Source organism: Diadema setosum, chromosome 17 (assembly GCF_964275005.1).
Source record: "Diadema setosum chromosome 17, eeDiaSeto1, whole genome shotgun sequence".
Taxonomy (NCBI): domain Eukaryota; kingdom Metazoa; phylum Echinodermata; class Echinoidea; order Diadematoida; family Diadematidae; genus Diadema; species Diadema setosum.
In genome coordinates this window covers 30,241,531-30,267,030 of record NC_092701.1, presented here as the reverse complement: position 1 = coordinate 30,267,030, position 25,500 = coordinate 30,241,531, and the positions used below count along the sequence as shown (strand labels likewise).

General features: G+C 37.1%; 1 protein-coding gene across 1 annotated transcript in view; it reads left to right on the top strand.

Annotated features, from left to right (window-relative positions):
• The window catches only part of LOC140240590 (uncharacterized), a 64,977-nt gene that overhangs the window by 34,729 nt on the left and 4,748 nt on the right, over nt 1–25,500 (top strand). The window contains exons 4-9 of the mRNA XM_072320352.1: nt 37–235; nt 8,620–8,712; nt 13,488–13,979; nt 21,591–21,716; nt 22,987–23,082; nt 23,535–23,645. Coding sequence (XP_072176453.1) covers nt 37–235; nt 8,620–8,712; nt 13,488–13,979; nt 21,591–21,716; nt 22,987–23,082; nt 23,535–23,645 — 1,117 coding nt within the window. The remainder of the gene's footprint in view (nt 1–36; nt 236–8,619; nt 8,713–13,487; nt 13,980–21,590; nt 21,717–22,986; nt 23,083–23,534; nt 23,646–25,500) is intronic.

The window sequence follows — 25,500 nt, the reverse complement described above, 5'->3', positions numbered from 1 at the left end:
AATGAAAGCTCTTTACCTTTTTTTTTCCCTTGGCAGATTTGTGGAGGAAAGATTTGCTGATGATAAATGGCATCAGGTAGGGGTTGGTATCAACCGACAGGTAATTCGAGTCTACATGGACTGTGAGGAGATCGCATCACTACCGACAAAGGTTGGCCAATCACGGTTAGACCTGTCAACAGCTGGAAACTTTGTTGTTGGTGGTAACTTTATGGAAACTGATGTTCCGTTTAGGGTAAGTATGTTGCAAGATGACAATGATTACATCACACATTGTATTGTTTGGTGCAAAATGATATGTGTAGGTGATGAAATGCCCATTATTGTCTTGTTTCCAAGCTATTCACCAATCGGCGTGGTCAGAGATGTAAAGGTTTGATTCCATGATGTAGCATTTTCCTCCCTCAGACAAAGTGAATATGATTTGCTCTGTTGAGTATTCGAGGATATGAGACATGACATTAATTATGAAGTTTTAACTACAATGGTGCATGTATTTGATGAATAACAGAGAGTGAAATGAAGTTCATTTATCTGGTTACACATGCTGGCTCACACATTTGAAATAAACACTCATTCTAGTTCAAAAGTTACTTATATCATCTGACAGCATTCATTACTGCGTATTGTTTACTCATGTATATTTTTTACTTACACAGAAATTATCTTTAGGTCGATCGCAGTGGTAGTGTTGTACCTGGCTCTATGTATGTCTTGGGATGGGCCTTCCATGACATCCATATAATCATATATGTATAGATAACTTTTTTTAAAGAAGATTTGCAACACTACCTAACATATTAAATGTACATATAGCATCAGTTCATTGCATCTACAGTGTATGATTAATAGCATAGACTTTCTGACTATAGTTAATCCATTGAGGACGGACTAATTTTGCTACAACATGCATTTCCCATAGACACCTGCTCGAGTATACTCGGGACTGGTCCTCAACAGGTTAAAGTAAATCTCTCAGTCACAATGAATAGGAATGCATTAGTCATCATCCTGTCAGAGTTGGCATATTCTGATACAGAAAATAGAGAAGAATTCCAACCATTAATGTTAACTAGCTGGAAGGACACATGTCCATATTTTACTGCAGACTTTCACGTAATAATAATTCTGGTTCACAGCTTGTGTATTTCAATCCAAGCACTTCATGTTGCACCACCATGTCATTAATACATACATCCCACCTTACCTCTTTGATTGAAAGTATACCCTGTCCCAGACATTAGCTGTGTGTTTTGAAGAGGCTGCGTATTTCCAAACGTCCTTTTCCCACCGAGATCCTAATGTGGTTGACTTCACTTGACCCTCAGTTGGCTTAAGTAGGAGCAGCTGGGGAGGTTGGCTAAAAGAGGGGGTAAAAATAAGATGAGGGGTGTAAGCTGGTGAAATGTTACCGGTGTCTGCCTTCCAGACACTCAATGGCTTTTATGAAGTTTATAATGTTTATAAAGCTTATATGCCATATCATGCATGAGTTACGTAGTGAATGTTCCTTATAAACTCCATAATCCAAGACTTGCAGACTGTGGGCAAGTTATGAAATCTGCTACATCAATTGTTTGTGATGGGGCATCCTTTTCAATACCTTTACCGCTAACTCCCCCGACCCTACTATCTTAAGTGCATCCACCTTTGTGATGGCTCTGTTGGATATGCCTACTGCTGGGGTTGATGTACCATGTGTGGATAAAGTGCATTCGAGATTGAGGAACAATTACAAGCAAGAAAAACAACTTGCTGTTGAAGTTTGACCACATTCAACCACCTGGCATTTGTCTGCTCTTGAAGCCCCTAGAAGGCTTGTGTTAAAGACATGGTTGCATGGGGATACTATATGGGGTGGGAAGACTGGCCAATCTCAGATATATTTGAGAATCCTTGTTATGAATTGTGCACAGCTTTATCACTAATCTTTGTGTATTCGAGTACATATTCAAAGAATCTTGATTGGAGTCGTCCTTTACCAACGAAAGTATGCCACGATGTGCATATTCGCTGATGGGCAATGATTTTTTAACCAGTTGAGGACGAGTCCCGAGTAAACTTGAGCAAGTGTGTATTGGAAATGCATGTTGTTGCAAAATCAGCCCATCCTCAATGGGTTAAAAGCACCCTATTAGGCAGTGAATGAATTGGGCTACCCATTAATTCTGACACTACCTGAACTTAAACCCGCTGAGGATGGACTGATTTTGCTATAACATGCATTTCCCATAGACACCTGCCCGAGTATTCTCAGGACTTGTCTCCAACGGGGTAATAACTGTGACAACAGAAGAGGGAATCAACATTTTTAACTTTCTACATGAAAAGTTGATATGGGCATTTACACTGCCACCACAAAACCATATTTTTTTTTTTTCACATTCCAGTTTTTCACTGGAAGTTGCATATCAACAGGCTACTATTGGTATTTGAGCAACAAAAAAAAAAAAAAAAAAAAAAAACGAAATTTTTAAAGAAAAATGCTCCTGAAGGAGGAATTTTAGTTTGAAGCTTGGTAGTCTTCTTAAAGTTTTTTTTTTTTTTTTTTTTTCAAATGTTCGCTCCCTGGCTTGCCGGTGTTATTTCAGTTTTTAATCACATAACATCCACCCTCTGAATCTCCTTCCTGATCTATATGTGAGAATAACATTGATCAGCCACCTCCACTCGCAAACAGGAGTAAGGTGCACATGCACCACAAAAACTCAGAAGTATTCCATTATTTTTTCCTGCACCAAAAAAAAAAAAAGGGGGGGAATGATTCTAGTTTTTGTGGCCAGTGTAAAAGGTACAATAAACGAATGGTTTTGCTGTTTCTGTGAATTTTATGTATGGTATGGCAAATATCCTTTCCGACAGACTTTTTAAAACTGTCATTTTATGATGGAAACTTTTTTCTTTGCATAAGAGTATTAGGCCTCCTTTCTTTTGCGAACTCTGGCCTCAGAACCTTTCTCATTTTTAGTGATTAAGAAAAAATGTAACACAAACATCTCTATCAAATATTCATGATAATATTTTTTCATTTGAACATTTGAAGAAAACTGATTAGAATGCAATGTTTTTTCAAAATCTCAATTTTTTTAATTCATGAATGGAATCAATTTGTTTAATTTGCATGTTTGTTTGTATTGAATGTCACTTTCATTCTATTATGCAATGAATTTGAAATAAAAAAAAAATGTAAATAGAATTAAGGCTTCATTCTTACAACGTGCAAATTGAAGAAATTATAATTGTCCTAAAGCATTCCCCATGTGGTAAAAGTGATTTTTCTCATGTTTAGGCAAATTATCAACAAAGTAAGATTTATCTGCAGTAATCAGGGACTACAGTGTTGTATTTGAATCATGCGTCAAGAAATCTGAGGAGCTGACAGTTTTGAGAATAATTTATGTGTAGAAAAATGAGCAAAGAAAATGGGATTCCATCGGGATTTGAGAATGTCACACAAGCAGTAGAATAACCACACTATCATGTTGGTCTGATATGAGAGCAGAGGGGAAAGGGGAATATGAAGTTCAACAAGTGTCCTTTGCAGAGAGAAAGAGAGAGAGAAAAAAAGTTTCATATCAGATCCCAGTGGCCAATTGGATTTGGCAGGGTCAACTTGATTAGGTTTGGGAGGTAGAGTCTCACAGTTTGGTGTAACATGTGTATACATGTATCACTCATTATGCCCTGGAGATGGAAACAAGCAGGTTTCTCAACAGGCTGTTGCAAGCCAACATCATAGATCGTAACCTCTGGAGGACATAGGCTGGTTTCATCAATTGCATGAATGATCTCACTGTGGAATGTTTTATACTGTAAAACATGATATATTCGCGGCATGAATTTTTCGCGAATTGGAGCCGACGGTCGTTTTTGCGGCATGAAATTTTTGCGAACTGCCACTGGCATTCAATGTATATAGTGTAGACAAGAACTTTCGCGTGCATTGTAATTTCGTGAATCTTTGCGCTCGCGAAATTCGTGAAATTAAAATGCACGCGAATATTCCTCGTTTTACAGTAACTAGCAATGCCAGTCTGATACAGTGGATATTTTTTCTTTGTTATTTATATGTATATTCATGCAGAACTGTCATGAATGAATGACTGAATATAGCAGATTAAGATTTTAAAATTGTCGGTCAGAATAGTGAAATAGTTTAGGATAAGACAATGCTCAACAGTATGGAATTGTGCAGGATGAAATAAAGACAAAATGAATGAGATAAAGTTAGAAAAATATTATATTTAGGCAGAAATAGGCATCATCCAGACAACTTTGATACTGTAAAATATACAGTATAATGTGAAATACAAAGAAGCTGATGCCTGTAAGTAGGTCTATCCACTTGTGTGTGTGTGTGTGTGTGTGTGTATGTGTTTGCACATTTTAAGATAACAGATTCTGTATCTAGAGTTTTTTGTTCACTTTTGTTATATGTCAGTACCTAATGATAGATACGTGTCTAACTTATAGAAAGTATTTCCAGCTATTTGCTTTTGTAATTGAATAGTTAATTTGTACAAGATTTTGACCAAAAAAGATTGTTTTGCAAAATTGTTCTGTTCATTCTGTTAATACATTCAAAGTGATTGTGTATATTTCATATGTATTACATTGAATCAGAAAAACAGATTAAGGGGGTGGGGTCTGTGTGATTGCATGGGTGGTGTGAACTAGACAGGGAAATATATGGAACAGGTACTTATTGCTCCCTTGCCTCCTTTCCTCAAATCATAAAATATCCAGTACTGTCAATCGTGGAATAAATTTTTACCCCTGTTTTGGCACCAGTGCACAGCAGGTGCCGACAATCTTTGATGGAAGGAGAAAATAGACTCATCAGTTGGTGTTAATTGTTACCTCTGCCTGCTGAATTGCTAATGCATATTAGCTTGTTGTCTTGTTCTTTCAGCAGAGGTCATAGAAGCTATCAATCCAGGGCAGGGTCACCCTGGTTGCTGCACTTTATGGATGTCTTATCACTTTTGTAAAGCTTTGAATACTGCAGAGAGGACTAGCTGGCCTTAATTGTATAGGGAAGTGAGATATTAATTGTCTTGTAATCGGAGGAAAATGAGATGAAGAGTTTGTTCGCAAAAACCCATAAGTCCATTTTTGAAGATTTTGAAGTACGGTCTCTGTCATAAAGTACAAAATAATACCTTTTAATTGATATATTGGTCACTACATATAAAGGTACATTTTTGAAGTTATGGTCAACAGAAGCAAAAATTTTCTTATTATTCTCTTTATTTTTCTTGACGTTTAATCGCAAATATCTCCATTTGGCAAATATGGACTTATTGGTTTTTGCGAATAAACTCTTCAGATATTAATTGTCTTGTGATTGAAAAAGGAAAATGAATCATCTGCTTCTTTTTCCTTTATATTCCTCTCAGCTGCCGAGTAGACTTGTCATAAACTTGCAAACTTTGCACAGACCCCACCAGGGTCCCGTTGCATAAAACATTTTTAGCAACCTTAAAAAATTCAGGTTGGGATTTCTGCCCCCCCACGGAAGAAAGCAGTAACTGCATAGCTGCTGAGCTGAGATAAATGCGATTTTGTGTTTTTTGCAGATTCTTTAAAAACACAGAAACATTCAAAAATAATTTTGTGGTATGATTATGCACCATACCTAGTTGTCTAACAATACCTAGGAAAAAATGATGTTTCCGTTATTTTTTAAATGTTATTTAGGAAAATGCAGTTACTGCGGTGGCTCACCCTTGATTCTGGGTAGTTTCCCCACGGAAAAAAGCAGTAACTGCAGACGGCCAGGAGTCTGCTGTTTTCCCCATGGAAAAAAGCAGTAACTGCACATGTCACATGACCATAGGAGGAGAATTGTTACCACCACCAGGTTATAAAGTTCTTCTACTTTCTGGTTAGTCTAGATCTATAAGATCTAGGACCTATCGCTAGACCTAGACTAGGTCTTGTAGATTGAATGGCATTCTGTGTAAAAATAAGGTAGACACCTATGTAGGACCTACCCTAATTGAACTTTGGAGTGCCCGGCCTGGCCCCTGACACATGACCCTGGACTAGACAATAAAGTCAAATCTCTTCGTCTTAGATCCTAGTCGAACTCTGACGTTACACTTAAGCTAGACTACAGATCTATGCCCAATGTTAGTGCTAGACCTAGATCTATTACGTTAGATTAGGCCTACTGACATTTTGTCTAACACTAAACAGTTAATAGATTAGAATCTAGATCTACTCTGTAACTTTAGATCTGGTAGACCTATTTTAAACTTTAGGGCCTACATCTAACATTAGACTAACGTTAGTGCATTAATACTAGTGCTCATCTCCCTTCAATATATTTCCCATTTTCAGCTCACCTACATTTTCTGGTTCTGGCCAAAGCCACGGCTACCATGACTTTTCCTCTGCAATTCATGATAGATTTACAGGCATGCCTGGACCGCAGAAACTGTGTAACAGCATGGTTAGCACTGGCATGATCACTCAGACTGTACCAGACCTGCAATACTGTTCATGCAAGTGATGACTGTGATGTGATGCAATGTTTAGCTAGTTACTGTATGCTGCAGAATTTATGCGCATGCAAGCAGCTGCTGCACGCGTATTCTGCACTCTGAGCGCGCTGAGTCTGCCAGGTTTGCTAGTCTCCAGAAAGAAGCTTTTTCTACAACTTGTCATATGATTCCTTGCGGGCAGAGTCAAGTTACTGGTGAAACAATCTTTTTATATCTACTCTCCTAAATTATGGGAGAAACTGCTGTTTACATTGTTAAAAAAAAAATTAGTAGAAAAAATAAAAGGTATTAGGGAAAAAAATATACAGGAAGGACTATACAGAGTCTGAATTATAAAGACTAAATTGTTAGTTACTGCTTTCTTCCGTGGGCTTTGTTAGTTACTGCTTTTTTCCGTGGGGAAACTTGCAAAGTTGAATCAACTGGATGCAGTTACTGCTTTTTGCAAAAGTGAAAAATTGTATTTTTGGTCACTTTCATTTTTCTTTTTGCAAAACTGACCTATTAACATTGGAGAGCATTGGGTAAACTATTCATTTTTGCAAAAAAGTAAACATTCATAAAAATGTCAGTTACTGCTTTTTTCCGTGGGGGGGCAGATTTGCCCAACCTGAATTTTTTAAGGTTGCTAACTTAAGAATGTAAAATCCGTTGCATAAAAACTCTGGTTGGGAGCTTCCAACCGGAATTTTGTGATTCCAACCGGAAAAAAATCCGGTTGGAGTTTTATGCAACGGGCCCCAGATAACAGGAAAAAGGGTTTCTGTAAAAGTGGATATTTTCACGCAAGTAATTTTTTTGCACTCAGCCAAATAAGATGAGTTTCACAGGTTTTTAATTTTGTGGAATCAAGACATCAACTATTGACAAATAAGGCATGTAAAAGTATGTGTGTGTTTTTATTTTCATGCTAGCTTCTGGTTGCACGAAATGCGTGAAAATCTCAATACCGCAGAAATTTACATTAAATGTCCTTTAATGCAGATACGCAATCTTTTGGACATGTAATGGAATGCCCTGGCTGAAAACTTCTATTGTGTTTCAATTCATTGATGGTGTATTTTTATTTTTTCCTGTATGTTGGACATACAGGTATGTATGTATGTATATGTTTTAATCAAAGACAAGGTCATTTATTTCTATGCCCTTCAAACATTTTGATATACATTATTGATATGCAAAATGCAGCAGCTATTACAATGTGGTAATCTACAACTACATGTAGGACAAGTTTGGTTGGATTACAAATGTGACCCTACATCACAAAACCAACAAAAAGTCACCAGACATGGATTTTTAGTTGAGAGCAGATTCTGAAGGAGCAGACTCTAAGCTTTTAAATGATGTATAACTTAATGCAAATGGGCTCCCCTAACCTACCTAAATACTGGAAAGAAAGCACACGCTCTGGAAAGTGTGAACTGAGGGAAGAGGTTCTGAAGTACAGGGTCTATTCAAGCACTTAATCTTTACCAAGCCATGCTAGTCAAAAGTTATTAAACTTGAAAGTGAAGACTGTGAAAAAGTGAAAAAAGTGAAAACTGGTGTAAACACACTTTCGCATTCATGTTATGATTCCATTCTAAAGAATAATGTAGAAGAAGGATAGCTCTTCCAGAAAATATGAAAAACTCAAGATTGACTCGGTTGACCCATTTCACCTTTTTTGAATCCTCATGTAAAAGCAAGGGGTGCGACTTTTTGTTTGTTTTGTGATGCACGGTCACAAATGATGATGAATGAGCTTGGCAAGTTAAGCTTAGTGCTAGCGCATGGATATTTGTCTACCGTTGCTGGGGTGACAAGACCTTGCATCTGAAATTTTGATGAAAATGACTTTTTTGAATTAATGGTCAAATAATGGAGTAAGTGATGTCCTGTCCATATTCCAACTGTCTTACCCCCAAAATGAAGCCACCATGGCATGTCAAAGGAAAGGCTATCCCATTCGCAATATAGTGCTTTGGCCGCCATGTTTTTTGGCTCTCCTGAACATTTGACATTTTGTAGATATGAGGTCTTCCCCAGCGATGATATTATTTTTTTTGTTTAAGTGAAATCTTATTCATTATGTTCTTTTCAATCTATTTTGTTTGTGTATCTTTTGCAGGGGGAGATGCAAAATCTGATATTTGTGGATAACTTCAAAACCTCAAAAGACTGCAGCTTTGTCTATCCTTGCCATGGACAAGAAATAACCACGGTGAGTATTTTGTCATTCATGCTCCACTTTGAATTTATTATTATCTTTGCATCTTGTAGAAAAAAAAAAATTGTTCTCAGTTGTGTCAGTCAAAGATCAAAAAGAAGAAAAGTGCATTCCCTTTATACATTACCCAGGGCTGCACACTAACCTATTTTTTTTTTCTACTGGTCCAACCTTCCCGTCGGACCAGTAGGTACCCAGTTTTTCCATCTTTTACTGGTCCATTCCTGAAAAAGTTACTGGTCCGACAGTGATTTTTACTGGTCAGGGACCGTCGGACCAGTAGCAGTGTGCAGCATTGCATTACCTGTATAAAGTTTGAGATTACAAAGGGGCCGGGAAATGCACGTAAAGCCGACTTTGGCAATATGACCTTCACAGTTTTATAACTTTCAATCATTTCTAAAAGTAATTTCCATGTTTTGTTTTTTTTTTGTTTGAAAAGATTTTATTTTCTGCATTTCATATTTTCTTTCAGAATAACAAAAATAACAAAGGCAGGTTCAATTACACAAATACAATTCTGAAAATTATTGACATATTACATAGTAAGTCATATTTTGTATGTAAAGACAAATGAAATGTTAAATAACATACAAAATGTTTATATGGCCAATAATGACTTAATTCACAGTACAATATATAATATATACATATGATGCAGAGGGCCGCCGTTATAAGCCGTGCTTGAACATGTATTGTAGTAGGGCAAATTATATCAATTCAAAGCTTAGTATTTGACAAATTCATATTTGAAAATATATTTTTACTACAATGTATGGATTTTGTGATGATCCATCAGACCATCACATTATATTAAGTTTTTCAGCCTCTTGATGGACACATAGGCCCGAATTCACAAAGGTGGTACAAATGAAAACATGGTTTAAACCATGGACAAAAACCGTGGAGCGCCAAGTGTCGCATGGAATAATTCATTACGAAATCACTCTTTTCTTCGATGAAATGATTATTTTGTAACAAAATAACAACATTTTGTAACTAAATGAACATTTCATCCACGAAAAGATAATTTCGTAACGAAGCAGTCATTTCGTTGACGAAATGACCAATTTCGTAATAAATATTCCGTTCAACATTTGGCGCTCCATGGTTTTTGTCCATGGTTTAAACCATTGTTTCATTTGTACCACCTTCGTGAATTCGGGCCATAGGGTAGAAAACTAGTTATGATACACTTTATAGAGTTGTCTGTTAGCATGAAGGTCAGAAAACTTTATATTTTCATTATCTCATAAAGGTAGAAGGGGTGGCAGATCCTCCCCGTTCTCTTTAACTGCCATCAAATATTGACCAGAAATTGCACGTATTGCATGGCAGGAGTGTACTTCAAAGTTGTTGTTTTGGTTTTTTTTTTATAGAAATCCCGTCATTTGCATACCGACTGTACAATGAAAAAAACCCTTGTAATTTAAAACTAATCATGTTGAGTTCCTTCTAACCATTAAAAGGGAAAATTGTCTTGGCATGTAAAAAGTGAATGATACATTAGAACTATGAATGAAGCCACGATGAGCTAGATGAGTAATCACAGCATCATGATTTTGCTTGTTTACAGGTACTAAGTTAACACAGAAAAGACATAAAAATGTCCCAGAAAAGTATATAATGGATGAGCATTCCTTGTATCTTGAGAAAGGGAATTCTATGAGATGTCATGTTAACTACAAATTTTACAGTGCACCTCTTTGAAGTTTTGTGGGTTTTTTTTTTCTAAAGCAGAAGAGAATATGGGATTTATATGGGGGCCTATTTATATTCAGCGAGGGAAGAAAACGTCTTGAAAGGAGACTAATGAAGAGAGAAGAGACGTCTTCCTGATATGGGAGATGGTCCAATTAGTTGGAAGACCCCTGGATGTACCTGCCAGAATTAAATGGATCATTGCACAGGCTGACAGGGGGCTTGACTGTGGGGAGAGGGAGGGGTAGCATGAAGGATCATTTCATCTGCTGATTGAGGGAGATCAGGGCAGAACATGGTGCCTTGCACATATTCTGAAGACGGAGAAGTATTTTTTCTGCCATTTTGTCTACTTTTTGCAGTATTACACTCCATAAGGCATATGAAATAAAAATATCATCTGTCAAGTTTTCTATCTCTGCCTTTGCTGCATTTCACGTCAAATACATGACCAAGATATAAGGCATGAAAGCATCATTCTGTGGCATTTCATTTTGAAAAAAAAAAAATGGTTAAGCTCTCTTCTAATTGACTACAAACCGGAACAGAAACAAAAATCTGTCACTGATGGTCATTAATATAACCATATGACTTTTAAAAATATGTTCGGACATAATTACTTTTAGAGCTGTAAGTATGATATGATTTTAAAGTTCCTTTGCTTTTTATTACAAATGACCCCTGTAGGTTTAGGATTTTTCAAACCCTAGTAGATATCCTTTGTAATATCTAACAGGCATGATATTCTGTAGATTTGAATCTGATTTCAGATTTTTTCTTCTGAAGTCTATAGTACACATTTTGCTTTTGCCATATATGAAAATCACATGAATATTTTGATTTCTGATTTTTTCAACAAACCTCAATATCCCTGACGTAGATATTCTCCATGTTGTCACTGTATTGTGCACAAAGACACAGTCTATTGTAAATCCACATACATGCATCCAGACTGGTTGGTTTTGATCCTAAGGCTGAAATTACTTTGCTCGGAGTTGTTAAATGCAGGTATTGTCTTTAAAACACTTGTATGACTATGCTCCTCCATGATGATAAAGTAAAAGGCTAGTAAGCTCACCTAGTACCTCCTTGGTAAGCTTATCTAGTACCTTATTAGTATGCTCTTGTACCCTTCTCTTTGACAGGGCATTCAGACGCAAAAAATGTATACTAGAACGGTATAGCTATACGATGAATTTATACGTCTGAACGCCGACTAACGAAACGACGTATAACGAAACGACGTATAGCGAAACGACGGTCAGAGCATCATTTCGAACTAGAACTATCGTGTGCATTGTGTGTCTGAATGTATGGTGACCATAGAACAGTATTACTGGGCGGGGCTTGATGGGATCAAGCACGAAAGGTGACCATGTACCTGTCACTCATGACCATAACAACATGCGCAGTGAGAAACTGCACATCTATATGACGTTTTTCCGGAATGGTCGAAATTAGCGTCTGAACCATCTATCGGCTGTACGATGATTCTTTATACGTCATTTCTTTATCAAGTTTTGGTATAAACTGGCTTGAGTCTGAATAGGGGGTCGAGTCTCCAGCGAGGGAGGAAGTAAACCAGTAAGAAAGGTGTGGGCGCAGGGGGAACTTCTGTCATCACCTGTTAGTCACAAGATGAAATGTCGTCATGGTCACATTCCTCCTAGACCTTGAGATCCGTTGGGAGTCATGGACTCCTTGAATTGATCGCTAGAATAGCAAAGTTGTTTTGACTGCAGGGGTAGGACTGTGATTCCTTTTCCTCTGGGATTCTGAAGGCAGAAGCATCATCTTTTAAAGGCATAATTTACCATTTGCGGATGAAAGAAAAACCCAGCATTAGTGCTTTAAGATAGTTCCAAAATGTGAGTTTGGGATAGAAACAACCACTGTAAAAATTTGAATCCGTATAATCAATGTTATGTATTGTTAAATTATACACAAAATATGAACAATAATAATAAAAGTGTTGCCGGACTAAACCGTCTACAATTACGGTTTAATCAGAAGAATACTGATATCTCCTTATATTTTAGGCTTTATTGAAAAAATTTTATATGGTAGGATTTTTGTGATACAACAGACCTACACATAGGCCTATGCATCAAATATGTTATCTTGAACACATTTCAAATCACTGTTCCCAAAGGTATATAGGACCTTTAAAGCTCTGTCCGCCTCCCCCTCCCCCCCCCCCCCCAAAAAAAAGAAAAATCTCTAAACTTGTATTTTGGCATATCAAAGTACAGACCCATGTTGCAACATGTAGATTACCGTATGAGAAGAGATGGGATATCCTTTACCTGCTGAAAATTGCTTATCCAAAAGTAGCAGACCTAGTGGAGCAAAATTGAGTCAAAAGGTGCCTGAGCTTTCAATCCTGGCAGGATATTCATCAGAGGCACAATGACAACATAAAGGGTGAGCAGACACATGTACAAAGCTTGTGTTATTGGAAGGGCTGGGTACACAGGACAAAGAAAACAAGGGGCAGGTTGGGTGTCAAAGAGGGAGCCAATTCGGTAATTAATGCAGTGGAGCAAGCTAATAGTTAATACCTAATGATTAGTTTCAAGTGTTGGTAGTCATTGGTGATTCAGATTAGCAAGCTTATAAAAGTCAGTGTAATTGGAGGGTTGGCAATAGGCCTATTCTGTCCAATAAATGGCACCTATCATTCAATTAAGTGTTGGGTAGAAGCTTTGCGAAGATTCTGATGTGATTTATTAAATTCTTATCTACCGGTAGGATCTAGAGGCAAAGTTTTTGAATTATGGCTAAAAAAAATATATATATTTTCTTGAAGATTTTCTGTAAGATTTGAACACCTGCAAAAGTCAGTTTTCAGTATTTTTTTTTTAATTTTCTTCAACTTGTCCCCTGTTTTAGTCCTGCCTTTAAAAAACATGATACTGCTCTTGAGTCCACTTATCTGTCCCTATTGGGACCAGTTTGTGCCAAGAGATGTTGCCTTGCAGAACTTTACCCTCCAAAATTCCTTTATGACAGCTATAAACCTTCAGAATTTCTCCCAGTATCAATTATTTTCAACTGTCAATTTGCAGATGCCAACAACAGGAGCAAAGCTGCCAGAAGTAGAAACAACAACATCAGCACCTGTTGTAAGAACACTTGAATCTTCTGTGCCACTAACCACGAAAGTGGAGCCCACACCAGAGAAACCTATTACCATACCTATACCGGAAACGCCGCAACCACAGGTGACTCTGAAGCCCCCAGAACCAATGCCATCCCCAAGCAAGGAACCAGAACTGCCCACGGGGACCGTTAAACCATCAGAACCTGATATTATGCTGCCAGAGCCAGATACGAAACCATCACTAGGGACAACACCAGTGGTACCGCTTGTGGTTACCATGATGACACCATTTTTCTCGTCAACCACAAAACCATACTTCACGCCAAAGGACTATACACTAGCACCAGTAGACAAAGATTTTACCACAGTTGATGGGATCGGAAGGGATGTTACCACAAAGAAAGATGACAAGATTCTTTTCACAACACCTGTATCCTATGAAACCACAATGTCCCCGGTAAGTACCTATTCTTTTTCTATCACATTTACATTCGTTTGTCCTTCCATTTTGTTTTCCAAAGATTTATTTCTCAACCAGGGAGCCTTGTTTTAATAGAATCGACATGGAAAGTTTCCAAATCATACATACTCCGCAACATTATGCAGGAAGATGAGTGCCATACTCAATAGAAAAATTTGAGGAAAATTGTACAAGAGACTTATGTGTTGATGAGGATACAGTGCACTCCCGTTATACCGAACACGGTTATAACGAAATTCCACTTACAATGAAATAAAAATTCAGGCCGCAACATTATCCTCCCTATGTTTTTAATATGTTTGGTTATAACGAAATTTCAATATAACGCAAGAAAACTGCCGGTCCCAAGGACTTCGTTATAACGGAAATCCCCTGTATAGATTGAAGAACTAATTGATCTGTATGTATGAAGAGTTTGTTCGCAAAATCCAATAAGTCCATTTTGTTCAATTCTTATAAATCACAATTTTTCGTTACACTCTGTTGGCGTAGAGCGCCAGTGATGTAGAGAGCATATATGAATGTCGGTTACTTACGTAATAGAGGGTTTAATTTTTAGAAATCTACACCGAGGAAAATTTGAAATTTTGTACTTTCAATGTGTTTTTCGGCAAAAACCGATAAGTCCACTTCTCGTTTTGTCGCGGTATAAAATTGGTGCATTGTAAGTCTTCTCAAGTTTTTAGCACAAACAAATTAGTTTTGGGATGGAGATGTGCAAGACATTTTATTTTTTTTTTAATGTATTGGAAACTGCCTTGCCATGGTGATGGCATGTTATGGCCATAAATCACAAAATAGCTTTTAGTAAACGAGGTACTTCCACATTTTGCGAGCAATGATCATGAAATTTGGCATGCACATTGGCCTTTGGTAAATGTGCAAGTCACATTCTTTCGTGGTTCAAAAAACTGCATTGCCGTGGTAACAGTATATTATGGCGATTGTTCGGGAAAATATTAGGGATCAAAAGTTCCTCATTTTTCCAGCAAAATGCTTACGAAGCTTGGCACACAAAAATTAGTGCAGGAATGAGGGTGTGCAAGACATTTTTCTAATGTGTTGGAAACTGTGTTGCCTTGGTAACAACACATTATGGTAACAATCTATGTAAACGGAATATTATGGCAATAGATCGGGAAAATATTGCGTATTGCAGAATTTTCTAATTTTTTCAAGCAACATGCTCACAAACTTTACACACATTGGTGTGGTGGTGAATACATTTTCTTTTGATGTGTTGAAAACTGCATTGCTATGGTAACTAAATATGAAAATAAATCGGGACAAAATATTTGGATCAAACTACTTCCTCATATTTTGTAGCAATGCTCATGCAATTCAGCACACATGCTGTTCTTTGGAACAAGAGAAGCAGGACACCATGTTTTGAATGTGTGGAAACTGCGTTGCCATAGTAATAGTATATTTCATTTCTTGCACTCCCGTTTTCATCCCGGGTTGGATGAAAGCTGGGCAGCCTGTAGAAGCTTACTGTCATACGCAATTATTTAGATCAGCACGCAGTAGCCGCAATGCTGGCGCTGCAGCCTTCATGCTGATAGCGTAGTCCGTATCGTGCGCGTATGTAGTCCTACATAGTTACTATACAGCATGCATATAAACACAGCGTAATCAATGAAATCACCTGACACATATACAACATGCTTATTGGTTAATGTCTTGTGTGTGCCAAGCTGTAATACCCAGCAATGCTGCTGAATGTGATACTTCCTCTAACAACCTTTACGATACTAGTACTGTAAAAGCAAAAACCTTCACAGATTTACCTTTTCACACAGTGCAATTTTCTATGAATTTCATGATTTCATGAATGAGTTACTCGAATATATTGATATCTTCAAATGGATGCACATTACTCTTAGTTCACTAGTTCTGAAGAGCATTAAATTCACACACACACACACACACACACACACAAACAATGGAATCATCCTGTTTAATATTTTGTGTTTACAGTACTCGAATAATTAGTTAGCTAGAATAAAAAAAGGACACAAACAATTACACCCAAGACAAATGAAGCAGAAAGCTAGATTATTTAGCCTCCATCCTCTGATTCAAGATGCCAATAACCTAAGAAAAAACTAAAAACCAAACATACAGTACTCTTTACTGTTGGTCTCACCTCCCTGTTGCCGTCAAGTTTTAGTCTTGTCTTATGAAGAAAAAAAAAAGGAAGATTCTAGCATGGGATGCACAGCCAATCAGATTATGCCAAGTGACATACCGACAGTTAGTTGGTCAAAAGTCAAGGGTAGTTATGGAGACGCAGGGAATGCTCCAGCTGATTATGCATGATGACATCAGTGTCTGCACCCGCTCTGCTGACATCCTAATGTAGCAATGGAAAAGGATAGAAAAAAGCCTACAGGATCAGTACATCATTTAATCAGTTGTTTATAGCAGTAAGTATATATCAGTATAAAGTAAGAGGAGGGGTGGGATTTGCTGATGGAGATGGGGTGAGTGAGTAGGAGTTAGAGATTTGTTGTTTTCACCAGCAATGCCTTAACTAGAATTTTAGCACAAGGAAAAAGAAGACTGCCACGAAAGAATGTTCTAGAGTGACTGAAATTACATCTCATTTATTTCACTTGAATGCAGAATCCATCAAATCCAACATTAAGGCTACTTTCTTTTTGTAAGTTACACAGAAAGAAGCAAATGAAGAAGAGACCTTCTGAACAAGAAAAGTTCCAGCAAATTCTTTTTGAAAAAGACAAAGTCAGTAAAAGGAAAGTGAAGAGAAGAGGAGAAATGGGAAAAAGAAAGTGTATGCAAATGTGATTGTGGTGTGCAAAGAAAGAGGTACTAGTGGACAGAGAGAGAGAGAGAGAGAGAGATGAATACCTTAACCCGTTGAGGACGGTTTGATTTTGCTACAACACGCAATTTCCATAGACACCTGCCCGAGTATACTCGGGACTCGTCCTCAACGGGTTAAATGGGAGAAGTATTAGTGAATTCAAGTCATAAAGGACTGAACTACTCAGCATCACTTGATCAGTTTTATCTGTATGTATTGTTGCACGCTTAATACCCAGCAGTACAGTTGCATGAGATTAATTAGATCTAACACTTTGTGATGTTGTAATATTAAGTAAAATCTTTTGTTGATATAACTTTTCCCACAGTGAAAATTTTCAGAAGCTTGTTGGCAATTTCATGAATGAGAGTATTTCTTTATATTCTGATATTTTTAAATGGATGTACATTGCCCTTTGTGCACCAGTTCTGAAGAGCATTAAATTCACACCAAAAAAAAAAAAAATGGAATCATTGTGTTTAATATTTTGTGTTAACAGTACGCCAAAAATGTGTTAGGTGAAATAAAAAAAAAGGAGACAAACAATGATATTATACCAAAGACAAATGAAACAGAAAGCTGGATTATTCAGCCTCCATCCTCTGATTCAAGATGCCAATAACCTATGGAAAAAAAAAACTAAAAACCAAACATACTCTTTACTGTTGGTCTAACCTGACTGTTGCCTTCAAGTTTTAGCCTTGTCATATGAAGAAAAAAGGAAGATTCTAGAATGGGATGCACAGCCAATCAGATTATGCCAAGTGACATACCGACAGTTAGTTGGTCAAAAGTCAAGGGTAGTTATGGAGACGCAGGGAATGCTCCAGCTGATACGCATTGTAAAGTGAGTGTCTGCACACACATTGCTGACATCCTAATGTAGCAATGGAATTTAAGGGAAAAAGAAACCCAGCAGACTCAGTGTACAATTGAATCAACTTTTATTTAGAAATCAGTATCCTTTCCTTTATTGTTTGCTTAGTGTGGATGGGATGAGAGTTTGATGTTTTTTGTTGATTTCACAAGCAATATATTACTTAGAGTTTTTGCACAAGGAAAGAAATCAACTGTGCCACAAAAGAATGTTCTGGAGTGTCTAAGATTGAATCTCATTTATTTCACTCTAATGTAGAATCTATCAAGACCAAGATTTTAGGTTACTTTCTGCAAGTTGGACAAACAGAAAAAGAACAATATAAACAAACAAACAAACAAAAGGAGAGACCATCTCGACAAGAGATGGCCTTGTCAAGAGCTCAGCCCGTTGAGGACGGACTGATTTTGCTACAACACGCATTTTCCATATACACCAGCCCGAGTATACTTGGGACTTGTCCTCAACAGGTTAATGAAGACGTAAATAAAGGAAAGTAAAAAGAATATGAGAAATGGAAGAAGAAAAGTTTTTACAATCATGATTCTCATGCACAAGGAAGGAAGTACTTAGAAGTGAACAGAAGGGTGGGGGGGGGGGGGTAGAATGGCTGAAGCAGGAATAGAAACATTGGATGAATCTAGATCATAAATAGAAAGGATATGGTATTAAAGGGATGGTACAGTTACTGTAGGCCCTATTGGTTGAGATGAGAATTGGGCTTTTAACTTTTTGCGAGATAACAAGAAAACACTTATGAAATAGTACAGAGCATACCATTTTAAGAGGAATTCAAAGTTTATTTGCTGAAAATCGGGTTTGACATTACTGAAACATCCAAAAACAAAGTAAAACAAAGCGATCATGAAAAAGTGTGGGTCCCACACTTATTAGAATCGCTCTGTTTTGGATATCTCAGCCATTTCAAAACCAGTTTTCATCAAGTAAACATTGAATTCCTCGTGGAATTACATGCTCTTTCATATTTCATAAGAGATTTCTCATTATCTCACCAAAAATGTTAGAAATCTAAAATTAGGTCTCAACCAAAACTATACGATCCCTTTAACACAGAACAGTTTAGATCCTAGCTCCACATGTCTATCCCCAGTAGAATTGTTGGGGGGGGGGGATGAGGTGGAAGGGGGAGGGGAGAGAAAAGTTTCTGAGTGAAATGGTAATAAATAACAATGAAAACATGGGACCTCAGCCTCAGTGACCATTAATGTCTGTAATGAAACTTTGTCAGTGGTATAAATAACTTGCATCCATGATCTGCTACCTAAGGTAATATACATGTAACTCTTGACAGCATAGCACTCAATGAGGCAAATTCTAAACACTGTGTAGAACCACAGTGACTTTGGGGCTACAGTACTTGCTGTTTCAAGTCTTAAGACCTTGTGAATCACTTGTATTATCTTTGAATATTGCTGTTACTAGATTTTTACTTGTGTTTCTGTTGCACATTATCAAATGTAACCTGAAACATCGCCAGAAAATTGCAGACTGAATCACAATTTGTTTAACTTTGCTTGAAGTTCAGTAATTGAGGGCACATGCACTTGTAGAATAGATGGATCATGTCATGAGTTGAATTTTCTAAAAGTGAACTTTGAATAGAATAGGTCACAAAAACAACATAATTGTTCATTTTCTTGAAGGCCATTCGTCTGTTGGTACATATGAATCTCACGGATTCCTGGGAGGATATGTTTGTTAAAGAAAAACAGAAAAGAAAAGTGAGAGTACAATGGCCTAATACATAGAATAATTGAACATGTAAATCATCTTGGTGGAAGACCACTGATCAAATGTAACTGAATTATCAATTTTCTTCAACATAAATTATTTTGAAGATTTGAGATATAGATAATGTTCTGAAGAATTCTTCCTCAGAAATTGTTCTCCTTCTTTGAAAGGGAAATTGAAACAGACAGTAGCAATAGTTAGTCACATAAAGTGAGTTTTTTGTTTTTTTGTCTGAAGAAGTTTAGTGGTGAAGGAAAGCCCTTGTAGACAACATTGTGTTTGATGTTTAATGACTATTGTGAATTGATCTTTGCCTCTGTCTTTTTTGTTTCTGGATGCTTTTGAGCAATCTTAGGATTAACCCTGTTTTGTCACAAAATGTCTTACAAGTTGTTTTTTTTTTCTGATTGCATCATAAATCATTTGGTTTTATATCTTAATGAGACTTTTTGACATTATTCAATTGGGTTTTGACTGTATTATAATCAAAATTCTCTCTAAAAAAAAAATAGTCCTAATTTGTTTAAGTTTGATGTACATAGGTCTATATTTTGGTCCGCTGACTATTGGTGATAGCAGGTAGTTGATGATTCCCCCACCCCCACACACATGCATAGTACAAACACAAACATGCACAGATAAACCATTGTAACAATGTTTATTATTTCTCTATGTGCAATTTTTGTGATCAGTGCATTGATCTAAGTTCATTTACCATGCAGAAACAGTAAACCAATTCAAACTGAGTGAAAAGAAGGGAGAAAAACAAGTAGAAAAGAAGATTCCAGATTCAAAAGCTCATTCCCAATGAATGCTTTATCCCTGCTGTGATAGAGTCCCATCCACCTCATCTGTAATTGTGTCAGTGAGTTCAGGGTCCTCCCAAACAGCATGTTGCCAATAATGGCATCTTGCCTCGAACTTTCCTTAATCTGCTGCAGAGGATTCTGGAGAAAGAGAAAGACGAGGAAATTAGGAAAGAGAGGGAGGGAGATAAGGAGAGATGGAAAGAGTTAGAGAGAGAGGCGGAGCGATCAGGTATCACAATGTGACCCATATCTAGGACTGGCTGTTCAGACTAGCTGCCTCCTGCCCGAAACTGCCTGAAATGAATCGATAATAGCTTCTCCCTTCCTACTCTTTTCCCTGAATTCTTCTTTGTTTAGGAACACAATCTTCTAGGTAGCTAGAAACCACTAATTGTCAAGACCTTTCACAGAATACTTTCTGGGCATTGGTTAGAGTTGTGCATCACAAAAATTAGATTATATAAATTCAGGCATATCAAAATAAGTGTATATGTGGTGGGAGAAGCAATATTGTTATCCTTTTTCATGATGTGTCCTCTCCACTATACTTGAGTTGTACAGCAGTGAAGATTTCACATTGTTGCTGGGCTAGTTATAGTTTATTTGAGAATGCATGTGATTTGCATATTATAGCCTATTATGTGGATGTTCTGCTTTGCACAAAATGATGATGTCCAGCAATACAAGTCTGCAGCCATGACCCTCTGGAAGGAGTTTGTGTTATTGCACAGTGTAGATAGCCTGCTGAGCAAGGCTCTTCCTTTCAATGTAGGGATCCATCACAAGAACCTATCAGTCCCATGCATGGAATATCCCGTTAAGATTATACACCTGCATGAAAGTAATGTGTACCCAAAAGTAGAGGCAACGTCTTCATTACTGGTACTCTCCTACATCCCCATCCCATCGCACCCCTCCCCAAGAATAAGAGAGAGAGAGAGAGAGAAAAAAAAGCCAGTAAGATAAAAGCTACATACCTCTTTGTACCCATGTAATATGTGGTAGTCAACTTCAACAGCTAAATGTTGTTTTCAGTTATCATGCTGTTACAGTAAGTTCCATATAATTTATGAGTACATTTCATGAATTGAGAACTGTAAGGCACCATTGCGAGTGGTTGAATTTTCGTGAATTGCCACTGGCATTCAATGCATTAATGTAGACAAGAACTTTCGCATGCATTTTAATTTTGCAAATTTTGGCTCTTGCGAAATTTACTAAATGAAAATGCATGCGAAAATTTCTGCTTTCACAGTTTATGATGATAACTTACTGTTTTTTGCCCTTTCTCTTTCATCATTTTCCACCACTTTTTGAAGAGCCGGATGACAATTGTTGAAACAGGAATCCCTGGACTACCACAGGGGTTGATTGATTACCTCCTGATGAATGATGACAAGGCGGTTGTAGCGTTTCTCTTAGAGCAGCTGAGGTCTCAGTATCCTGTGAGTAAAGTAGTGATGATGCTAATTTCATCAGTGGAAAAAGAACGTGAAGCAAATGTCATTTTATATAACGTGTTTCAAAACTTACAAGACTTTACTTGCATATTGTATGTATTACTAACACACATAATTCAAACATAGATTAAAACAATATGGGAGTCTATTTGTTACTTATCAACGTGAATATCTGATAGTCATGAAAGCTAAATTTCTGATAAGGAATTTCTGACATTCTCCTGATTCTTTGTTTACCAAGTGACAGAAAGATTATCTCACTTTGTTCCAACGACTTCCCCTAAATTATGGCACAAAAGCAGGCCACCACTTTAATACAGTTTTGAGAAAATTGGCTTTGATATTTACATGCAGTCATATATGTAAGTGATTTTAGTAATTAAGCATCTTTACACGTTGGGTAATTCGAAATGCCATGCTTACAAGTTACATGTTTTATGAAAGCAGCAAATCCAGTTTCAACACATTCCCAGACTTCAAATTCAAACAGGAGATTATTGAAATATCAAAGTATTTAGTTATTGAAATATCAAAGTATTTAGTTTAGCAAAGTTGTATCCTATTTTTTCAGCCAAACCACCTTATTTGTAAGTAATTTCATCCAGTGAAGTACACACTTTGCTTAATTTGAACCCAGTAGAACCTATCTCATCTTAACCCATTGTAGAGTAGTCCCGAATATACTCGGGCAGGTGTCTATGGGGAAATGTGTGTTTTAGCATAATCTGCCAGTCCTCAACGGGTTAATGAAGATAGTAGAGTTGTATTCACTGTACCATGATGGAGTTTGCCTGGATAGTATCAATTTGCTCTCCCTTGTGACACCTGCTGTCTTATGGGAGTTTATTTGTTACTTATTGTCCACATGAATGTCTGGTAGTCATGAAAGTCATTTCAAAACATTCCCAGTTTTAAATTCAAACAGGAGACTATTGAAATATGAAAGTTTTTATTCCAGCAAAGTAGTCAAGTTTCCTATGTTTTCATCAAAATTGCCTTACTTATAAATCACCTCATCCAGTGAAGTACACTCCTTGCATAATTTGAGTTCAGTATCTCCTTGTCATGAAGATATAGAGTTATATATTCGCTGTACCATGATGGAGTTCTAAAGTTTGCCTGGATAGTACTAACCTGTTTAAGACAGGCTGATTTTGCTACAACACGCATTTCCCATAGACACCTGCCCGAGTATACTCGGGACTTGTCCTCAACGGGTTAATTTGCTCTTACTTGTGACACCTGTTGACTACAGATCCTAAAAGGGCTGCCTGGTCCACCTGGTGAACCAGGCACAGCTGGAAGACCAGGACCACCAGGGCCGGCGGGACCCAAAGGAGTACCTGGTGGGGTATGAACAAATTTGATCTGCTTTTATGTACTGTAGAGACATTTTCAGTAAGTGAAACATCAGTCCAAGTATCTATAAAGACCTAGATGAAAAGCTGATGTAGGTCAGTGAACTCATGTCCATAGAGATGCTGTGTAGGGGGAAAAAAAACTTCTTCTATTAAATGTTCATTGAAAATTTGTTGTTTCACAAGTGAATAGCCTGATATTGATTATAAAAGATAATGATAGCCTTTAAATTCTATTGAACCGTGTGTTTTATTCCTTTTCAAGACTTAATGGTGAATGTATATTATGTTGTGTGAACTGACAAAAATGTGACAGTTTGGGCGAATGTGGCCGATAATTCTTTTTCTCACGCTTGTATAATGTATGAACCCATGTGAAAATTTGGATCAGAGTTGGCTCGATAGGTCATTTTGCTAATTAATGTTTGATATCCTGACTTCCCAGGAGTATGAGATTGGCAGGCCTGGAGCACCAGGCCCACCAGGAGATCCAGGCCCGCCTGGCAAACCAGGACCAGAAGGGGAACCGGGACCACCTGGCCCAAAGGGAGCTCGTGTGAGTATTCTCATTTTCTGTCAATATTGCTTTTATTCTTCATTTATTACACTTCATGTCCTTCTAACATACAGTTCAATTATTCAGGAGTAGGCACAAGTAAATATACTATGCTATTGCATTGTGTGCTGGATTGTTTAAAATGATCAGATATTAGTAAATGACAGTTAAGGGTAGGGCCTACGTCGTGTAGAATGAATTCATACATTGATTGATTGATCATTTCCATGTAGGCACCTCAAGTATTGATAATGGATGAAACAATGTGCCTACCGATACAAAATTGATGAATGCATTCCAAGTGACCAATTTGATTGCTTGTATCTTTCACAAAGAAAAAAGAGAATCATGATGTGCTCAATGAAGAACATGTATATAAAATGGAGACAAGTGATAAACACAAGTGCAAATACATTTTCAGAATTTGTGAGAAGAGTATGCACATATTCCTTGCCTAATATCATAATCGTGAGAGAAAGTTGGTTGAACTACACATATCTCTGGTTGCAACATTTGAAAATGCCCTCAATAGAAGGGAAATTGTTTAAATTTGGTATGTAGAGATTGACAAGAAAAATAGAGCGAAATAGACATCAGATCAGCATGGACTGCAAGAAATGTTTTGAACAAGCTTTCTTCTCATCTTTGGAAAAAGAGTGACTGAGCCAATTCTTTGGGAGGGGTGGGGGAGTAGAACGAGAAACATAATGGCTCAAATTGATGTAAATGAAAATGAGATACCCTACATTTTTCCCCCTCAACATTTCTCAGTGGATCAGCTCTACTTAATGGGCACAGGATCATGTAAGATAAACAGCAAGTAGTTTAGAATTCTAGTCATAGTTATCATTAAAAATAAAGATCCAACTCGTTTGTGAAATATGATCATAAAATCAAGCCAGCAGGTGACGATATATGATAGCTGTAGAGTATGTCGTGAAAACCAGATATCATTAAGATGTGAAACTCTGTGGCATTCAATGTTTCCAAATTTACATCTTTAGCCACTTGAGGGGATTGAACTTTCAATATACTTGGCTGTGAAACTGAGCCAATGGATGGTTAAAGGGATTGTACAGTTTTGGTTGAGACCTAATTTCAGGTTTGTAACATTTTTTGGTGAGATAATGAGAAACCTCTTATGAAATATGAAAGAGCATTCAATTCTATGAGGAATTCAACGTTTATTTGATGAAAATTGGTTTTGAAATGGCTGAGATGTCCAAAAAGATATCTAACAAAGTGTGGGACCCACACTGTATTACGATCACTTTGTTTTACTTTGTTTTTGGATGTTTCAGTCATTCCAAACTCGATTTTCATCAAATAAACTTTGAATTCCTCTTAAAATGGTATGCTCTGTACTATATCATAAGTGTTTTCTTGCTATCTCGCAAAAAGTTAAAAGCCCAATTCCTCATCTCCACCAATACTGTACCATCCCTTTTAAAAAAATGCAATGGGCAGGTACAAACACACGCAGACAAACAAATGGTTGGAAAAGAAAAGCTTAGTTTGTGGTTTCACTTTGCGGTAAGTCATTTCACCAAGTGTCAGCTGATATGAGTAAATGAAGCCATCAAAACTGGTTGCTGGATTGTTTGTAAAAGTGGGTTGTAAAGGAAGGAAGTCGTGCATTTAGATTGTCATTAAGCACTGTTTTGCTTTCACAGTATGTAAATTGATTGCCTCCAGTTAGTAATATTGACATTACATAGGTTGTGAGAAAAAAAAGCCTTTGAGACTTGTCACATCAAATCGCTTTGAGTATTTCTAAATGAGACGGCACATGTGATAGCAGTTGCACAATTAGTATGTTTATTTTTCTGTCTATTCAATTAGAAATGTAGAAACA